This window comes from Dreissena polymorpha, chromosome 1 (genome assembly GCF_020536995.1).
Source record: "Dreissena polymorpha isolate Duluth1 chromosome 1, UMN_Dpol_1.0, whole genome shotgun sequence".
NCBI classification, from domain to species: Eukaryota; Metazoa; Mollusca; class Bivalvia; order Myida; family Dreissenidae; genus Dreissena; species Dreissena polymorpha.
In genome coordinates, this window is record NC_068355.1 from 93,839,168 (window position 1) to 93,860,859 (window position 21,692).

Sequence of the window (21,692 nt, forward strand, 5' to 3'; positions counted from 1 at the left end):
GTAAATCAGCATGTTGTCATCAAACTTGTGGAATCTTGCCCCAATTAAATCTGTATTTACACAGACCACAATTCATATCTGTTATTAATGCTTTTATTATAGTGTTCACTAGGACAGGTCATTGACCAGCAGGACCCTACAACAAAGTGCCTACATTCCTGTGAAAGGCAAAGCCACAACACTTTAAAATTTTACCAATTTGCCTATAGAAATTTCTATCAGGCTACATTTTTTTCCCTTAAATTTGATCAAGTTCTGCTCCCCTCAACTTACCATCTGTACGGCTGCCACAAACTGCTTCTGTTCCACGTAGATGTGAGCAATGTTCAGCCAGACATCACAGAAGTCTGCAGTGGCCTCCCTTACCTGGGCAAACACGTCTCTCGCCTCATTGATGCAGCCTTTATGTGCCAGAACACAACCTGCACAGGTAGGTTAAATAATTTGGGTTTTGTCTTTTTGCAATTTGTCTGTTAATGGGTATCAACCGAATTAAGAAAATATATTTGTAATTAATCTTATTTCATTGAGAAACAAACTTATCATTGACCTTTACAAGTCTTTGATTGGTTGAACTCAAGTGCTTTAACAGTATTTATTCATCATGTGTGTTTGTTATTTCATGATTTACAATAAAGAATAACTATGCCTTGTATTTACAATTTGTTCACATCTGACAGATTTTACCTTGGCTATGGGTGTTTATGTAGGCAATCCAAAAAGGTTGTGTTAAGCAAAGATGTACTGTGCGATGCATTCTCCCCAAACACCATACTCCTTTTTTTGCTGCTTAACTGTTTATATACAATCCCTGCTTATTATGACCTTTGTGAAACTGTTTACTTTCAACAAATAAAACTGTGACTAAACATAGTAACCTGACATCATCAAGGTTTCCTCAATTGAAATAAACATTACGGTAGAAAGTTCACTGACCGATGCCATTAGCGGCCCAGATATTTCTGTCATCATATCTCAAGACCTGCTTGTACATGGCCAAGGCTCTGTCCTGGTGGCGCTTTAGCTGAAAGACACGATTGTGGTTTAATAAGTGTGGCTTAAAATGTGTATGTGATGATCAGTGTTTATTTGCACTAAAAATAAGTTTTCATACAAGAGCACCGCCTTGCGGGTGCAGAACGCTCATCTATTTTTCTTTTTAAAGGTGTAGGGACCTTACTCAATTTCAATCACAAAGGATAGTGTTCAACTAACGACAATTAACCACAGTTGACGTAGTTTAATTTTTTTTTCACATGAATAGAATATGACTTAAGCCTTACCAAGACAGTCGATCTTCCGTACCCATTCAGAAAGTGGTATCGCTTTCTGATTTATATCCACAGTTGTTTCTTCCCTTTCCCATTTAAATTTGTTTTTCAATAATTGTTAAATCTCCAAATTTTGTGAGATTCGTTCGTTCGTCTTCATTAACGCTTCACAAAGTCGCCATTTGCAATCGAATCAGCAAAGAAATATGAAAAACATTTTAAAAGACCGATATAATTGGAAGATTGGGAAACGACAGCAAATGACAGCTCGTTTCAAAAAATGCAAAGACAGAATACCAGTGTAACATGCGGAGAGGTTTTGCAGGCCGAGGGTTTTTTCGGGCCGCTTATGAAAGATACCCGCGGATTCCGTCGTACTTTCGCCCATTTTTTTTTCGAATTTACGCGAATCGCGGACATGACCCCGGAAAACCAGATCCGCAGAAATCCGCAGAAAAATCACACCCCTGCCTATGGCGTCGCTTTGAAATTATTATTTTTTATATTTTTTTACCTTTGACCTTGAAGGATGACCTTGACCTTGAACTTCCACCACTCAAAATGTTCAGCTTTATGAGAAGGCCGCATTGAAATATTATTATTTTGACTTTTGACCTTGAAGGATGACCTTGACCTTGAAGGATGATCTTGAACTTCCACCACTCAAAATGTGCAGCTTCATGATAATGCCGCTTTGAAATTATTTTTTTCATCTTTGACCTTGTAGGATGACTGTGACTGTGACCTTGAAGAATGACCTTGACCTTGAACTTCCACCACTCAAAATGTGCAGCTTCATGATTCGCCGCTTTGATATTTTTTATTATTTTTTTTACCTTTGACCTTGAAGGATGACCTTGACCTTGAAGGATGACCTTGACCTTGAACTTCCACCACTCAAAATGTGCAGCTTTATGAGATCCCCGCTTTGAATTATTTATTTTTTTACCTTGAAGGATGACCTTGACCTTAAACTTCCACCACTCAAAATGTGCAGCTTTGATTTAAAAAAAAACAAGGGACAAAATTGTCACAAAACCAGGTTTTCATTGTGAAAAAAAAATCTGATAAAGGAAGAAAACTCAAACTGAACTTTTGAAATGAACAAACAAAATTAACCCCCTTTGTAAGTTTGTTTTTTAAAAATATCTATTTTTAGTCGTGGCGACCTTGACATTGGAGATATTGACGTGATTCTTTTGTGCGACACACAGTCCCATGATGGTGAACAAATGTGCCAAATGATTTTAAAATCTCACAATGAATGACATAGTTATGGCCAGGACAAGCTCATTTATGGCCATTTTTGACCTTTGAACTCAAAGTGTGACCTTGACCTTGGAGATATTGACGTAATTATTTTGCGCGACACACCGTCCAATGATGGTGAACAAATGTGCCAAATGATTTTAAAATCTGACAATGAACGACATAGTTATGGCTCGGACAAGCTCATTAATGGCCATTTTTGACCTTTGAACTCGAAGTGTGACCTTGACCTTGGAGATATCGACGTAATTATTTCGCGCGACACACCGTCCAATGATGGTGAACAAATGTGCCAAATGATTTTAAAATCTGACAATGAACGACATAGTTATGGCCCGGACAAGCTTGTTCCGCCAGCCCGCCAGCCAGCCAGCCCGCCAGCCAGCCAGCCCGCCCGCATTCGCCAATCTAATAACCAGTTTTTTCCTTCGGAAAACCTGGTTAAAAATTTGACCTTTGACCTTGAAGGATGACCTTGACCTTGAAGGATGACGTTGACCTTGAACCTACACCACTAAAAATGTGCAGCTTCATGATAACGCTGCTTTGAATAAAAAAAATTGACCTTTGACCTTTAAGGATGACCTTGACCTTGAACTTCCACCACTCAAAATGTGCAGCTTCATGATAATGCTGCTTTGAAATTTTTTATTTGTTTTTTTACCTTTGACCTTGAAGGATGACCTTGACCTTAAAGGATGACGTTGAACTTTCACCACTCACTCAAAATGTGCAGCTTCATATGAACGCCGCTTTAATTTTTTTTATTTTTACCTTGAAGGATGACCTTGACCTTGAACTTCCACCACTCAAAATGTGCAGCTTCATGAGATACACATGCATGCCAAAAATCAAGTTGCTATCTTCAATATTAAAAAAGTTATGGCCAATGTTAAAGTTTTCGGACGGACAGACGCCATATATTTGACATTTGACCTTGAAGGATGACCTTCACCTTCACCTTTCACCACTCAAAATGTTCAGCTCCATGAGATACACATGCATGCCAGATATCATGCTGCTATCTTTAATAATGAAATAGTTATGGCTAATGTTAAAATTTTCCGACGGACAGACACCATAAATTTGACATTTGACCTTAGAGGACGACCTTGACCTTTCACCACTCAAAATATGCAGCTCCATGAGATACACATGCATGCCAAATATCAAGTTGCTATCTTAAAAAGTGAAAAAGTTATGGCCAATGTTGAAGTTTTTTTTGGACTGACAGACTGACATACTGACGGACAGTTCAACTGCTATATGCCACCCTAACGGGTGCATAAAAATTAATTTTTTGGGGTGGGGGTGGGTATAGTGTGAGGGTGTGGTGGTCATTTATTAGATGATCTTTAATTAAAAAAATAATAATGGGGGGGATTGAGGGGGGATTGGGGGGGATGGGGGGTAGGGGTAGGGGATGGTTTGGACAGATTCAATTGTCCTTGAGAGTCAAGGTCATTCAAAAATCAAGGTAAAATTCAACTTGCCAGGTACAGTACCCTCATGATAGCATGAAAGTATTTAAAGTTTAAAAGCAATAGCCTTGATACTTTAGAAGTAAAAAGTGAATCTAAACACAAAATGTAACCATATATTCAAAGTTACTAAGTCAAAAAGGGCCATAATTCAGTAAAAATGACAACCAGAGTTATGCAACTTGTCCTTTACTGTCCCCTTATGATAGTTTGCGAGTGTTCCAAGTATGAAAGCAATATCTATGATACTTTAGGGGTAAAGTGGACCAAAACACAAAACTTAACCTAATTTTTAAGTATAAAAGGCCCATAATTCCGTCAAAATGCCAGTCAGAGTTACATAACTTATCCTGCACAATCCCCTTACGATAGTTAGTAAGTGTTGCAAGTATGAAAGCAATGGCTTTGATATTTTAGGAAAATAATGGACCTTAACACAAAACTTAACCAAATTTTCAATTTTCTAAGTATAAAAAGGGCACATAATTCTGTCAAAATGCCAGTCAGAGTTACATAACTTTGCCTGCACAGTCCCCTTACGATAGTTAGTAAGTTTTGCAAGTATGAAAGCAATGGCTTTGATACTTTAAGAAAAAAGTGGACCTAAACACAAAAATTAACCAAATTTTCAATTATCTAAGAATAAAAAGGGCCCATAATTCCGTCAAAATGCCAGTCAGAGTTACATAACTTTGCTTGCACAGTCCCCTTACGATAGTTAGTAAGTTTTGCAAGTATGAAAGCAATGGCTTTGATACTTTAGGAAAAAAAGTGGACCTAAACACAAAACTTAACCAAATTTTCAATTTTCTAAGTATAAAAAGGGCACATAATTCTGTCAAAATGCCAGTCAGAGTTATATAACTTTGCCTGCAAAGTCCCCTTATGATAGTTAGTAAGTGTTGCAAGTATGAAAGCAATAGCTTTAATACTTAAGAAATTAAATGGACCTAAAGACAAAACTTAACCAAATTTTCAATTTTATAAGTATAAAAAGGGCACATAATTCTGTCAAAATGCAAGCCAGAATTATCTAACTTTGCCTGCCCAGTCCCCTCATGATAGTAAGTAAGTGTACTAAGTTTGAATGCAATAGCATGGATACTTTATGAGAAAAGTGTACCTAAACACAAAACTTAACCGGACGCCGACGCCAAGGTGATGACAATAGCTCATAATTTTTTTTCAAAAAATAGATGAGCTAATAAGAAGGTACAAATATGACTCTTGACGAGATTTCTATAAAAAAAAGAACATAATTTGACCTACCAGTAAAGAACCCCAAAAAAGAATCACAAACCTCAGCAAAACAAAAATATTTGGGTAGTTCTTTAAATCACACCATTGATTTTATCGAGCATGAATCAAAATAGTGTCTAAATTATCAATATTTATAGGTCAATGAAGCACAAATAACTCGTACTTAAATGTAATTGTTATTTCCTTGAATTGAAGAAATTCCCTATAGAATAAACCCAGCAACATTCCTGCCAAGTATAGACAAAGTTTACAAGATTGCTTCAGAGAAGTAATTGTACGGAAAAAAAATAACCATAATAACTTGCCCACCTTTGACTGACACGCTCAGGTTAACTAACAAGCCTCACCTTAGCCTTGTCTTTCATGGGTATATGCAGCGTTTGCAGCCAAACGTTGCCGAGGGCGATAAGGGAATAGGCGTCGTCCTTGGTGCTAGGGCGGTCAAGGATGCGCTCAAACTTCTTCTGTCCCGGTCCCCACTCCTGCTTGGCTAGATGCAGGTTACCAATGAGGGACCAAGCATCTGGATGGTCCTGTTAACATTTAAATAACAAAATCCAGATGGTCATTTTTGTGGTAAATGCTAATATTTCTGCAAAACTATTTTTATTGGAATCTAACACAGGATGAATTGTGTTACTGGGAATAAATTATATTGTCCTACAAGAAATTTCCGAATTTTCCTTGTTTTTTTTTAAATAACGATTTCATTGACACATATATTGGCAGATTTCTAATTTAAAAACAAAGGCTTCTGTAGGTAGGCAATTGTTTACAGAATTAGTCCATAGGTAACTATAGGATGCTAGCCATGTTCATCATGTGCCATCTATCTAGCACATCGTAATGATAAAACACCCTTATAAAAAACAATACAAATCCATATGTCTTTATTTCGCTTTAACAACAAAATGAATAACAAGAGCACCGCATAACAGGTGCCACGCTTGGCTATGGATGCAGTTGTGAATAAATGAAAGCTTGTCAGATTTTATTTTTTTTTAAGTCACAGTGACCTTGACCTTTGACCTAGTGAGCCTAAAATGGGTGTGGCGTGTAACTCATCAAGGTGCATCTACATATGAAGTTTCAGAGTTGTAGGTGGGAGCAATTTGATTTTAGAGCCAATGTTCAAAACCTTAACAAAATATTAAGGTTTTAGCACGACGCGGACATCGGACAGCGGACAAAACGACAAGCTGGCTATGACAATACCTCCGGTTTTCTCTGAACACCGAGCTAAAAATTAATGCAACACAATACAATGCAATGAGTTTGCAGTATTCAATTGTAACAAGCATTTGGCCAATCACATTTATGTCCCTAAAACAAAATCTGGTGGTAACAGGACCCTTATTTAAAAAGTCTCGCTAATAAATGGCTTTTTGTTTTTGATTCAACTTGTTTATTACTTTCAGATAATCAATTTTATATTAATTTTTATATTAAATTATAAATTCTTTCATTTCAAGGGGTCAGTTTGACAAGAACAACAAGTCCTGAAGGCCCTAAGTCGCCAGCCTGAGATACAAAGGAACTGACCTGTTCTGTGCAGCCCAAGTTTCATGAAGATATTTTTTCACCAGACTGGAATCATTTTTTAACTCATCCAAGATATCATTACAACAAAAGTTCTGGCCAAGTTTCATGAAGATTGGACAATCGATGTGTCTTCTAGAGTGTTATACAAAATTTTACTATAGCCATAAAAGAAAAAATGCCCTACTGCCTGGGGGCCATGTTTTTCAACAGACCGGATCCATTTTCGAACCCAACAAAGATATTATAAAAATAAATGTTCTGGCCAAGTTTAATGAAGATTGGTCAATAAGTGTGTCTTCTAGAGTGTTAACAAGGATTTACTATAGCCATATAAGGAAATATTCCCTGCCCTTGGAGGCCATGTTTTTCACTAGACCTGCACAATTTTCGAAATCAACAAATATATGAGTCGCTTTCTGAGAAAACTGGGCATAAAGCATGTGCGTAAAGTTTCATCCCAGATTAGCCTGTGCAGTCCACACAGGCTAATCAGGGACGACACTTTCCGCCTAAAATAGAGTTTTGCTAAGAAGAGACTTCATATAAACGAAAAATGTCATTTAAGCGGAAAGTGTCGTCCCTGATTAACCTGTGCGGACTGCACAGGCTAATCTGGGACGACATTTAATGCACATGCATTATGCCCAGTTTTCTCAGAACACAACTCATATTATTAAAACAAATGTTCTGACGAAGCTTTATGAAGATTGGAAATTAGTATGTCTTCTAGAGTGCTAACAAGGTTTTACTAAAGCCATTATATGGAAAACTGACCGCCCCCTGATGGGGGTCATTTTTGAACTCGTCCAAGATATCAATGAAATTGATGTTCTCTTCAAGATTCATGAAGACTGGACAATAAATGTGGCTCTAGAGTGTTTACAAGGCAAATGATAATGACAGACGACACACAAAAGGTGATTACAACAGCTGACCATTGAGCACATTTTGCTCAGGTGAGCTAAAAACAATGGTGAAAACAATATTGTTTTGTATTTGCTCTTTTATGTCAGAATCTTTTGTAAGACACCCTATTGAGAAATAATAAAAATCTGTAATGCCTAAAAATAACCAACAGCTAGATATGTATTAAAGAGTAGTTCAAAGGTTCATTGAAAACTATAAAATTTTGTACACCATATCTCCTGTGTGTAAATATATTTCCAGAAACACATCCCATAAATAACAAAGAACTTGGCCCGCTGGTTGCCATGTGTTTATTTGGTTGATGGTAAACTAATTAGGATAATATTTTGTGATATTGTTTTTTTGCAAAATCCAACAAGTGATAAACAACAGAGTGTGTTTGAAGATGCAGACAAGTCCAACAGCCTACCTGATTAATTTGTAAGGCCTCTTTAAACCAGTCTGAAGCCTCGTAAATCTGCCCCCTGTCTCTCGCCATGCAACCAAGCCGTAGGTAACCTGCACACGCAGAAAGAATGATCTAAAACAATATCATCTGCAGCAATATGGTACACTACCAGTAGTCAGGGTTGCAACACACATTATGGAAACTAGGAATGTGTCATGGACCATGATGCCCCCGACAACTCATCTTTGACAAAAGCAGACAAAAACACAATATGTTCTACTGCAGACAAAAAAACAAAGGGAACAAGAGATGTGTTTGTCAGAAATACAATGACCCCTATTGCGCCGCTTTGAAATAAAATTTCAATATATCATTTGGCAGGTTTAGAAATTATCTCCCTTTTAAAGTTTATTACTTCCCTTGGATTGTATTTTTTTTAGTTTTGACCTTGAAGAATGACCTTGACCTTTCACTACTCAAAATGTGCAGCTCCATAAGATAGACATGCATGCCAAAAATGCTTTCTTCAAAAAAGCAAAAATTTTGGCCAATAGGGCTGCAACGAATCCAAAAAAATTGTTCAGATCCGAATCTGAATCCAAATATGGTATCTTACAGTTTTTCGGATTCGGATCCCTCAGATAAGGGAAAATTATAATTTTCTGTCTAAATTTAAGAAATCAATGTTTTTGAAGTATAATTGGACTAAAAAACATTAATCATTTATAACCAAACAACATAACACATGTCTCGTTTAACATTGTAGCAATGTCAAAATAAAACGAAACCTTAACACTTATTCATTTTATAGTTTGCTCGTTAACATACACTTTTCACTGTTCATACAGTTTGACGTTTGTTTTCAAAAAAATTAACAAATCAACATTGTCCGGGTCCAGGCAAGCCCTATGAGCACTAGGGCTGCCATGGGTACCCGAAATATCCGATGATATCGGATCCAACTTCAGATTCGCGGGTACGGATCCACCCCTGGAAGTTTCGGTTCCGAATATTTATTTTCATAGCTGTATGTAACCTAGCGCTGTTTTCACGAATATTGTTTTTAATACAGACTAGTTCTGTTTAAAAAATAAAAGATACGTATAATAGTCGATATTTATTGACATGTGACAGTCAAATAGCAGATCATTCGAGATCCTTCGGCTTTTATTGTATAAGTGTGTCATTGGCAGGGATCATATTTTTTTCGGTTTTGTCGGTCCTAGACCGATTGGGGTCAAGAAAGACCGATTGAAAATCCCAAACAGTCCGTCCGATTATGTTTGCTAAAATTCCCATGTCATGAAATCGATTACACAGTGTACATGCTAACACACCCTAATGACATTCTTATCTCAATTAGGTGTGATAAACCAATCGCTGCAGACTCTAAACCGGTCAGGACCGGTTTATTGTACGTCAGACCAGGAATCAAAACCTTGAACAGCGGATTAAAGACGCATCCAAAAAGACGCGTCTGAAAGCACGCGCTGTACATAACTAAACAAAACATGCCGATACATTTTCCACCAGCGTAATAATCCTGTAGTATAATTATGAATGAAAGTCACGGATCTGATCGACAGAACAGCCGGAAGTTATTTTTATAGGCGGAACTTCACATAAAATAGTACACAAGAAAAATAATATACATTGTACAAATCTTTAGTAAAACCGTGTTAGAATCGAAATAATTCGTGTACTTTATAGTTTGTTGTTGAATAACCCACAACCGGAAAATTAGATGCGTGATTTCAAATGCTTAGCACTCGTGATTTAATCCCTACACATCTAAACTATCGGCCGTCGATTATTTGACAACAAACAATAACGTGCACGAATTATTTCTTAATTATTTGGTTTTGTTATTTTCAGTAGCCAACCTACGTACAAACATTTGTTTGGTTCAGTGCATGTTTGTAAGCTATTATCGAGTCGACAACGATTTAAAACATCGGTATACAGATTAATAATATAGACAATGATGAAAAAAGTCTGATAAAACAGCATGCGAAACAACAATCAAATCGCAAATTAAAAAACCAGTTGAGAAAACTCGTATGTTCTGTTTAAAAATAAATGCCTATTGGAATTTTACTTGTACATTAATTATACCACCTTCAAGAATGGCGAAATCAATGGTATATATTTTAACGTAATTTGTCATGATTTCGGACATAAATTTTCGGATACTTTCCCCCATTTACATCCAGACCGATTGATGTTGCGGGAAAATATGATCCCTGGTCATTGGACATTACGTAATGAGCGCAGAAAACAAAACTAATTCGAAATCATGGAGGATTTACACATTACAAATGCAATTCCTAATGGCAATAAGTAAGTTTTCAATCCTTATTGTCTTTCTGAGTTGTATTAAAAACAACGATAGTGGATCCAGTGTGGCTGGAATGTTATTCAGGTAAATTTTGCTTAATTTCGGGACCTGTCAAATTGTGTTCCTGCATAATGTTTTGTCTTGAAAGCATATTTCGTCATGTACTAAATTTAAATGCAATCTTGTTATGCAAGGAACCTCGATGCCCAGTTAGAGAATCTTCTCCACAGCAGGAGACCTGTCAGTGCTCATAGGGCTTGCCTGGACCCGGACAATGTTGATTTGTTAATTTTTTTGAAAACAAACATCAAACTGTATGAACAGTGAAAAGTGTATGTTAAATTAGCAAACTATAAAATGAATAAGTGTTAAGGTTTCGTTTTATTTTGACATTGCTACAATGTTAAACGAGACATGTGTTATGTTGTTTGGTAATAAATGATTAATGTTTTTTAGTCCAATTATACTTCAAAAACATTGATTTCTTAAATTTAGACAGAAAATTATAATTTTCCCTTATCTGAGGGATCCGGATCCGAAAAACTGTAAGATACCATATTTGGATTCGGATTCGGATCTGAACAATTTTTTTGGATTCGTTGCAGCCCTAATGAGCACTGACAGGCCGATAGTTTAGATGCGTAGGGATTAAATCACGAGTGCTAAGCATTTGAAATCACGCATCTAATTTTCCGGTTATGGGTTATTCAACAACAAACTATAAAGTACACGAATTATTTCGATTCTAACACGGTTTAACTAAAGATTTGTACAATGTATATTATTTTTCTTGTGTACTATTTTATGTGAAGTTCCGCCTATAAAAATAACTTCCGGCTGTTCTGTCGATCAGATCCGTGACTTTCATTCATAATTATACTACAGGATTATTACGCTGGTGGAAAATGTATCGGCATGTTTTGTTTAGTTATGTACAGCGCGTGCTTTCAGACGCGTCTTTTTGGATGCGTCTTTAATCCGCTGTTCAAGGTTTTGATTCCTGGTCTGACGTACAATAAACCGGTCCTGACCGGTTTAGAGACTGCAGCGAATGGTTTATCACACCTAATCGAGATAAGAATGTCATTAGGGTGTGTTAGCATGTACACTGTGTAATCGATTTCATGACATGGGAATTTTAGCAAACAGAATCGGACCGACTGTTTGGGATTTTCAATCGGTCTTTCATGACCCCAATCGGTCTAGGACCGACAAAACCGAAAAAAATATGATCCCTGCCAATGACACACTTATACAATAAAAGCCGAAGGATCTGCTATTTGACTGTCACATGTCAATAAATATCGACTATTATACGTATCTTTTATTTTTTAAACAGAACTAGTCTGTATTAAAAACAATACTCGTGAAAACAGCGCTAGGTTACATACAGCTATGAAAATAAATATTCGGAACCGAAATTTCCAGGGGTGGATCTGTACCCACGAATCTGAAGTTGGATCCGATATCATCAGATATTTCTGGTACCCGTTGCAGCCCTATTGGCCAATGTTTAAGTTTTCGGACGGACGGACGGACTGACTGACGGACAGTTCAACTGCTATATGCCACTCTACCGGGGGCATAAAAACAATTCTCCAACAAATCCTTCCATAACAAGCATCTACTTATCAAGTTGCAAAAGTTCGCGCAAATTCCATCTCACAGTTTGAGGACTTGAGATCACAAAATTAGGGGACCATAAATAATCATGCCTCAACTTAAAATTGTCATTTCTTCCTGAAATCTATGCCTAGAGTACAATACTTAGTGCCGAGTGTTTAAGTAATATTTACTAAATTTTAACTACCATTAGGATACCCATATTGGTATGTTTTAAATATATTAACATCCAGGAATAAATGAACAAAGAAGAGGATTATGGAGTAGGGCACCAAGTCTACATATCAGATTTATTTGAGTCAATATAACCCCAAGCTTTAGAGAGACACATTGAATTTAGAATCACACTTAAAATACAACTACATGTTACAGGACTTAGGCATTGGTCTGTTTTAGACTTTCTACTGAACTGTAATAAAAAGTTCTGACTCAAATAAAATGATAAATTCACATTTTTTTCCTGTAAACTTACAAATTATTGAATAATTGTGGAAATCTATCTGTTTAGAGTGACAGGACTTAGGAATGCAATAAATAATAGTCTGTCTGAAAATCATACGACCAACTCAATCAAGAGTATAAAAACACTGATTTTTATTATCCAAATTAAAAATTACCAAATTAATTATTTTGTTTAAATGTTAAAAGACCTACACAAATACAGTCCTGTGCCTGAATTTGCAAACGATCAGTACCCCATGTTCCTAAAATTACAAATATCATCTTTTGTGTATGTTTTATTTTAGCACTAGAGTAATACGAAAATCAATATAGACAACAACAAAAAACTCTTTAAAAACAAGAGGGCCATGATGGCCCTGAATCACTCACCTGACTAACCTTGCCACATCAACTTAAATTCTATCAGACCCATATACAATCCCAAGCCAGATTTCATTAATTAATACATTCTGACAAAATTTAATTAAGACGTGATGAAAACTGTGACCTCTTTGATCTACACAAGGTTTTACTAGCATTGGCCCGGTGACCTAATTTTTGACCCCAGATGGCCCATATACGATCAGGGTTCCCCCTGGCCAAAAAATTTCTATAGCCAACATTTTAGCAAAATGTAATTTTTTGTAGCCAAATTTTAGAAACTGTAGCCAAAGTTTTAGCAAAGCATTAGGAACCACCTGTTGTAAGTCTAGGCTAAGGGGTGTAAAAGAAGATAGATACTACAAAACAAAGCTTTAATATGTTTATTACTATAATCATCAAGTGTGCATAACAAAAATAAACAGTTTACAACAAACCATTTATAGAAGTACATACATCATAACTCAAGCACATGTTCATAAAGTAAGCATATGATAAATTTACATCACATGAGCACATGGTATCATGAACATACATTTTAGCAGAAGGCCATAATCCACTTCATGCGTGCAAAAAAAACAGTACAACAAAACATTTAGAGATACACACACATCATTTCTCAAGCAAATGTTCATAAAATAAGCACATGATAAATTTACATTACATGAGCACATGATATCCTGAACATACATTTTAGCTGAAGGCCATAATCCGCCTCAATTTCAATCCAGCCCGAATCTTGAAAGCACGTTTGAAATCAAGCTTTTCCATTGGTGGGCTGTCTATGGACAAAATCAACAAGTTCTCCAAGTTATCAATTTTAATAGAATTTCTGAGAGATGTTGAATGTCAATTCCCTTTCTACCAAGCAAATTAACTACATTCTCATATATGCTCTCTGCATTTGCTCTTTGAAGTTCAGCCATTCCAAACTCATCAGTTTCCAAAAGTCTAACATAGGTCACTAAATTTTGCTTCACTGAAATGTCTGTGCTCTCATCGATCATGATACTGTACTTAATGATGTCTTGTATCTTCTGGAGAAGATCACTCCTCAGAACGTCTGCCATACAGTTTTGAAATTCCGACACACCGCAGCTGTGTTCATATGACGTGTGGCTGTAAACTCGAAGGTCATTGAGCTGGGTTGCACCCTGAAAATATATTAATACAAATTTGCATCCTGAAAATATAATTTATGTTTTCAAGTATATTTTGCTCAATATTTGGAGCAAACCTAAACAAAATCAATCAATTTAAAACAAATCAAATTTGTTTTCAAGATGTTTTATTTATTTTTTTACCTGCAAGACACACAATCTGTTCAGGTCTGGAACCAACGATGATGCGAGAGTATGTTGTGCAGCAAAGTACACATTAGTCATAGCCGACACTACAGCCGCTTCACTTTTGGATATTGCTGCAGCCTGCGCATTTGTCATTGATGTTTTTAGACTTCAAGCTTGTGAGGCCTCTTTGTGATCTGAAATAAACAAAATTAAATATGCTAAATTTCAAAACAAAAAACCTCATTTTTAAAAGTGTCAATATATATTTATTATGAACATAACAAAGTATTATTGTTCTTTTTAATATATTATTAATAATATAAAAATTGTTCATGTATATTCATTTTAATATTGATTATTGTTATTGTTAATATATTATTAATAATATAAAAATTGTTCATGTATATTCATTTTAATATTGATTGTCATTCTTTTTTATTACTTTTTGATTTTTCGTGTTTTGAAATGTTGTCGTTTTTCAACATACTACACCCAAAGTGAATGAATTTGATTTTTGAAACTGTATGCATATTTTGTAATACATTTTTTTATATTTTGCATTATAGTCTAACCACTTGAATTCCGAAAGCCAAACATCTTTGAATGATCTATAATCAGATTTGATTTTTTTTAGACCGTGTCATTAGATTTGTCAGAGTCCAAAGGACGCTTATTGCCTATGGTCGCCATAATGGCAGTCGCAATTTCCGACACTTTCGCCGAAAATGTCAAAGGTTTTATACCCTTTCATCTATCGTCATTCACAATTGTAACACAATTAGCCTTTAATCATTACAAACATTACAAACTTCTCAAAATTAAAATCAATTATCATCTTCTTTACTTACGTTCATTGTGTGACTAAGTTGATAATTCGCTAACGGCTTTTACTTATATTGATTGAAATTGGCAGCAATCTTTAATCTTTAATCAGTTATTGTTTATTTAAGCCGATAAGATGTACGATTACTCCATTGTTTTGTTTTCACACAAGTCATTTTCCTTTGTCTCGATGACCGGTTCTGACCAGTGATAATGCCGACTGCGTATCAATTTTAGGGGTCAATAACACGGCGATATATTGAAGCACAGTCTACAGCTAAAAGAGTTTATTATCTGGGACGGCATTTGTCAGGAAAAAAATGTTCGCCGAACGTTTATTTCATTCGCTGAAATTGCTTAATTTTCGCCATTGGCGAATCTAGCAAACGGCAGCGGGAGCCCTGTAACGATTCAAAATCAGTTATTATCAGAATAAACATTCTGACCATATTTCATTAAGATCAGATGAAAACTATAACCTCTATTGTCTACACAAGGTTTTTCTATTATTTGACCTAATGACCTAGATTTTGACCTCAGATGACCCGAATACAATCCCAACCCAATTTCATCAAGATAAACATTCTGACCAAATTTCATTAAGATTGGATGAAAACTGTGACCTCTATAGTCTACACAAGGTTCTTACAAGGTTTTTCTATTATTTGACCTAGTGACCTAGTTTTTGACCCCAGATGACCAAAATACAATCCCGACCCAGATTGCATCAAGATAAACATTCTGACCAAATTTCATAAAGATTGGATGAAAACTGTGACCTCTATCAGTGATTTTTTTTCCCAAAATTACCGCCGATATTTGGCTGCTTCCAACTTGCAAAAAATGAAGTTTTTCCCCAAAAATCTGACCAAAATTTCCCCAAAAATGACCACATTTTCCCAATAAAGCCAATAAGATTTCAATGTGACTTAGCATTAATTTCGTAGAACGAGTGCCGATCGAGCTTGTCGAGTCTTCGCTGAATGACAACTGACTTACGAATGTTCGCGAATGTAGCCGAATACGATTTTACGTTGCTATCCACACATCTCTCTCTATATTGTGGAGGATACCGTCGATAGTCGATGTATCCCGATTGTTAACGCCTGTTTTTACACATGTCCAAGATGGCAGCAAGCAGACGAGAAGTTTGCGATGAGCAGCGAAAATGATAAATAACACTAAAATTAACAGCGGACATCACATGGTTATTAGGAGATAATTTAATGTGTGTGTCAATTAACGCAAAATACTACGTTTGAGATGAAAAACAACACATATTTATTAGAAATCTTCACAGTGAATGTGCGTCACGGAAATCTGTGTTGGGAAATTGGAGTTAGTTTACTCACAAAGTTAAAGCATTTAAGATGGGTATCTTTCGAAAATGGAAAGAGACAAACATGATTTGATTTATATGTTAGTGGATCTGTGTGTAATCAGATTCATATGCATATTCTGCTTTATTATGTTTGTCACGCTGGATGTCAATTGTGCAAGATATTAAAAGGTAAACAAATGAAATGTATTATTTTAGCTCCATTTAATACAACATTAACACAGCAAGAACACTTAAGCATGTTTGTTAATATTTGTTAATGTTTTCACCATATCATATTTTACTTTAAAAAACATCCTGAATTAAATTCATACTCTTAAAGAGATTATGATTAAATCATAATGGTACATATATATTTAAGAATCTATAGATTATTGCAAGTTTAATATCCATGTGGAAAGATATTAACTAAACGTTGTAAGGAGACATGAAAGCAACACTTTATAATATAAAAATGCTGTCAAACATGAACTTAGCAATTTTTATTCTGTTCTTATAATCATATTTATAATGTTTCCCAATTTCATGGTTTATCGCGCTATTTTTCCCAATTTCATGGTTTATCGCGCTAATTTCCCAATCCAAATGCCACAGGCTCTAAGAAACAAAATAAAACAAGAGCACCGCCTTGCGGGTGCAGACCGCTCATCTATTTTCTTTTTAAAGGTGAAGGGACTCTCATTTTCAATCACAAAGGAGGGAGGAGTGGAGTGAAGAGGGGTGTATAGTGTGGGGTTGTGGACATTTATTACATTATCTTCCAAAAAAGCGAAAAAAAAAAATAAATCGGGGGGGGGGGGGGGGGGGGGGGGGGGGGGGGGGTTTGGGTGCGATGGTTGGACGGTATTTCAAACATAACAGTTTTGAAAAATGGGAGGGGGGGGGGTATAGTGTGAGGGTGTGAGGGTAATTTGTGAGATGATCTTAAAAAAAAAAAAAAAAAAAAAAAAAAAAAAAAAATGGGGGTGGGGGGTGGGGTGGGGGGGGGTGGTGGGGGGGGTATAGTGTGAGGGTGTGGTGGTCATTTGTGAGATGATCTTAAAAAAAAAAAAAAAAAAAAAAAATTGGGGGGGGAGGGGGAGGGGGGGAGGGCACGGGGGATGGTTTGGGTGGAGTCTATTGTGGTATGTCAGGTAAGAGTAGTTTCATCAAAGTATCAATCAAATCTAATCATAAATAAAGAAGTTATGGCAATTTTAGCAAAATTTAATAATTTGACCTTGAGAGTCAAGGTCATTCAAAGGTCAAAGTAAAATTCAAGTTGCCAGGTACAGTAACCTCATGATAGCATGTAAGTATTTGAAGTTTGAAAGCAATAGCCTTGATACTTAAGAAGTAAAGTGGATCGAAACACAAAATTTAACCATATATTAAAAGTTACTAAGTCAAAGAAGGGCCATAATTCCGTAACAATGACAACCAGAGTTATGCAACTTGTCCTTTTACTGTACCCTTATGATAGTTTGTGAGTGTTCCAAGTATGAAAGCAATATCTATGATACTTTAGGGGTAAAGTGGACCAAAACATAAATCTTAACCAAATTTTCAATTTTCTATGTATAAAGGGCCCATAATTCCGTCCAAATGCCAGTCAGAGTTACATAACTTTGCCTGCACGGTCCCCTTATGATAGTTCATAAATCTTGCAAGTATGAAAGCAATAGCTTTGATACTGTAGGAATAAAGTGGACCTAAACACAAAACTTAATCAAATTTTCAATTTTCTAAGTATAAAAAGGGCACATAATTCTGTCAAAATGCCAGTCAGAGTTACATTACTTTGATTGCACAGTCCCCTTATGATAGTTAGTAAGTGTTGCAAGTATGAAAGCAATAGCTTTGATGCTTAAGGAATAAAATGGACCTAAACACAAAACTTAACCAAAATTGTCAATTTTCTAAGTATAAAAAGGGCAAATAATTCTGTCAAAATGCATGCCAGAGTTATCTAACTTTGCCTGCCCAGTCCCCTCATGATAGTAAGTAAGTGTACCAAGTTTGAATGCAATAGCATTGATACTTACTGAGAAAAGTGGAACTAAACGCAAAACTTAACCAAAATTTTCAATTTTTTAAGTATAAAAAGGGCACATAATTCTGTCAAAATGCACGCCAGAGTTATCTAACTTTGCCTGCCCAGTCCCCTCATGAACGTAAGTAAGTGTACCAAGTTTGAATGCAATAGCATTGATACTTTCTGAGAAAAGTGGACCTAAACGCAAAACTTAACCGGACGCCGACGCCAACGCCGACGCCAAGGTGATGACAATAGCTCATATTTTTTTTTCAAAAAATAGATGAGCTAATAAAAATCACTGTCTATTGTCTACACAAGGTTTTTTAACCAGGTTTTCCAAAGGAAAAAACTGGTTATTAGATTGGCGAATGCGGGCGGGCTGGCGGGCTGGCTGGCTGGCGGGCTGGCTGGCTGACTGGCGGGCGGGCGGAACAAGCTTGTCCGGGCCATAACTATGTCATTCATTGTCAGATTTTAAAATCATTTGGCACATTTGTTCACCATCATTGGACGGTGTGTCGCGCGAAATAATTACGTCAATATCTCCAAGGTCAAGGTCACACTTTGAGTTCAAAGGTCAAAAATGGCCATAAATGAGCTTGTCCTGGCCATAACTATGTCATTCATTGTGAGATTTTAAAATCATTTGGCACATTTGTTCACCATCATGGGACGGTGTGTCGCACGAAAGAATCACGTCAATATCTCCAATGTCAAGGTCGCCACGACTAAAAATGGATTTTCTTTAAAAACAAACTTACAAAGGGGGTTAATTTTGTTTGTTCATTTCAAAAGTTCAGTTTGAGTTTTCTCCCTTTATCAGATTTTTTTTCACAATGAAAACCTGGTTTTGTGACAATTTTGTCCCTTGTTTATTATTTGACCTAGTGACCTAGTTTTTGACCCCAGATGATCAAAATACAATCCCAACCCAGATTTCATCCAGATAAACATTCTGACCAAATTTCATAAAGATTGGATGAAAACTGTGACCTCTACTGTCTACACAAACAAAACGTTGACGGACACACGCACACACGCACGCATGCACAACGGACATCACACGGTCACATAAGCTCACCTTGTCACTTTGTGACAGATGAGCTAATAAACTGATTACTAAATAGCAGTCTTTGCCATGGTGCAATAACAATATCTTGGCGAAGGCCTGAAAAAGGGGGAAAAACATGTTCACTTTTATCTTACAGTCGACATAGTTAGGATGTTCACGCAGGATATTTTTGTAGAGCCTCTCAGCGTCATCATACTCGTGCGTGGCCTCATGCAGTCGTGCCAGGTTGTATGTGGTGGTCACGGAGATTGCGCTGTAGTAGGTCTCATCATGCTGGGCCTCAGCGCGCGAACGCTCCAAGGATGACGTGTAGAATTTCTAAGGAGGGATAGAGGAAAAAACTTTTAAGAATGGATGGCTTCATTATGAACATTTATGCAGAAATAAGCCTAGTTAACCAGACCATTTTATTTATTGAATACTAATTCTACTTTGCATATAATTAATGGAACAAAACTACTGATAAATAATTTATTAACAGTGGGCCATCTTAAACCTGGCCTATGAGAAAGAAGACAGAGAAGGACATACTTTAGCATCATGTAGATTTCCCAGCCTGAAGTGCAATGCTGCCACGTTGTTGAGTATTTCTGGGGGCACGTCTGCCTCCACTTTCTCCTTGAGGATGCGTGTTGCCGTGCCGTACGCTGACAGGGCCCCCTGTACATCAGACTGCTCGAGAATCTGGGCAAGCTCAATCCACGCCTCTACATCATCTGCAAATTGCTCTGTTACTTTTTTGAGATGGGCCTGAAAGCAAATTTTATGTTTATGTTAATAAAAAAATTATGTGTTATTCGTTAGAAAAAAACTAGAATGCACAAAAAAATCTTAGAAAAATTAGGATTCTTCAGAACTTATGGGTATGTTTTAAAAAGATTATTTTCCTTAAGATATTAATGGACTGCTTCTGTACTTCATATAGTGTGTACAGCATAATCATACAGAGTGTACAAAATAATCATGAAGTCTGTACTGTTTTGTAAAGAAGACGATTGCTTGTCTGACACCAACAAACTTTGGTAGTAGAGTTTTGCCACGCTGGCGATTAAACCCTCACCTGAGATCACAGATATATTTTGCTGAATACTTGATCTCATGATCAAGTTTTTGACTCCACTTTCCCCAAATACTAAAATAACCTTCATATAGTCAGTAAAATTGTCAGACCAAGTTTCATCACCACTGAGTCATAAATGGGGAATCTAGAGTGGTAACAAGTTTGTTTAAGAGCTATCCTGGCAACCTAGCTTTAAGAGTCATCCGGCCCCAGTTTCCAACTCAGCCAAGATATTGCAAAAATCTTATCCCTGTATACCGACTATTAAAAGATGGTGATCCCGAGGGCTTGGTTTGTTTCAATCCCAGATGCATAACTAAATCAAACTTTGTAGATGACCTGTAGATGATGCCTTAGGCTTTGGTGGTTCGAAACAAGAAGATTTTTGTAATGTATTTGATATGCAAGTCTTTGTAAAACTAATGAATCAAGTGAAAGTGTCAGTTTCAAACTCAGCAGGATAATATAAACAAACTTCCTTGAAAAAGTCTAGATGATACCACATGCAAGATATGAAAGTCATAAGCTTTGAGGTTTTAGACCTAAAGATTTTTAAAAATTTCCCCTATTTAAGTCTAGGTAAAACCTTGTGACTTCAGGGCAGGGCCAATTCTGACCAGATGTAGTTACTTGAACAAACTTTGTAGAAGCTCTTTGGATGATGTTACATACCAAATAATAAAGCTTTGGGATTTGTGGTTTCAGATCAGAATTTTTAAGGCATTTCCAAATGACCAAATTAATCAAATAACTGAAACCATTTCAACAGTATTTATAGAGGACCACTTAAGAAATATTAATGTCAAGTTTCATACAATTCTGTGCTGCAGTTAATGAGGAAATGTTATCAGATAACAAAACCACGAACACACTGATATATTGTGCTATCCCTAAAGCTCATTATGATCATAGTGTGTAGGTGAGCTGCCAAACACAAGAAGTGTCACCTTAGCAGTCTCCTTCCTGGCCTGGTCACTGGAGTTGGAGTAGAGAGACCCCAGTATCTTCATGGCCTCATAGTTGTGTGACTGGGCCTTGAGTACCTTTTCAAAGCACTGGGACGCCTGGAACATATACACATACACAATGGATATCAAACTGTAAGACATAGTTTATATGATTATAGTCCTAAAGATCCAATTTGGCAATTGGAGCCAATAATGAGTATACCT

The 21,692-nt window shown here is 36.4% G+C and overlaps 2 protein-coding genes across 2 annotated transcripts in view; both read right to left on the reverse strand.

Annotated features, from left to right (window-relative positions):
• The window catches only part of LOC127841096 (RNA polymerase-associated protein CTR9 homolog), an 83,504-nt gene that overhangs the window by 18,368 nt on the left and 43,444 nt on the right, over positions 1-21,692 (reverse strand). Inside the window, exons 10-16 of the mRNA XM_052369658.1 lie at positions 21,468-21,584; positions 19,992-20,210; positions 19,595-19,778; positions 8,160-8,248; positions 5,629-5,814; positions 937-1,024; positions 274-422 (exon numbers count right to left, since the gene is read on the reverse strand). Of these exons, the coding sequence (XP_052225618.1) occupies positions 274-422; positions 937-1,024; positions 5,629-5,814; positions 8,160-8,248; positions 19,595-19,778; positions 19,992-20,210; positions 21,468-21,584 (1,032 nt within the window). The remainder of the gene's footprint in view (positions 1-273; positions 423-936; positions 1,025-5,628; positions 5,815-8,159; positions 8,249-19,594; positions 19,779-19,991; positions 20,211-21,467; positions 21,585-21,692) is intronic.
• On the reverse strand, positions 13,538-14,414 carry LOC127841200 (uncharacterized). The gene is made up of 2 exons (XM_052369869.1): positions 14,226-14,414; positions 13,538-14,075 (listed from the first exon to the last, which is right to left on the reverse strand). The coding sequence occupies exons 1-2, from the start codon at positions 14,361-14,363 to the stop codon at positions 13,716-13,718; spliced, it is 498 nt and encodes a 165-aa protein (XP_052225829.1). The 5' UTR covers positions 14,364-14,414; the 3' UTR covers positions 13,538-13,715.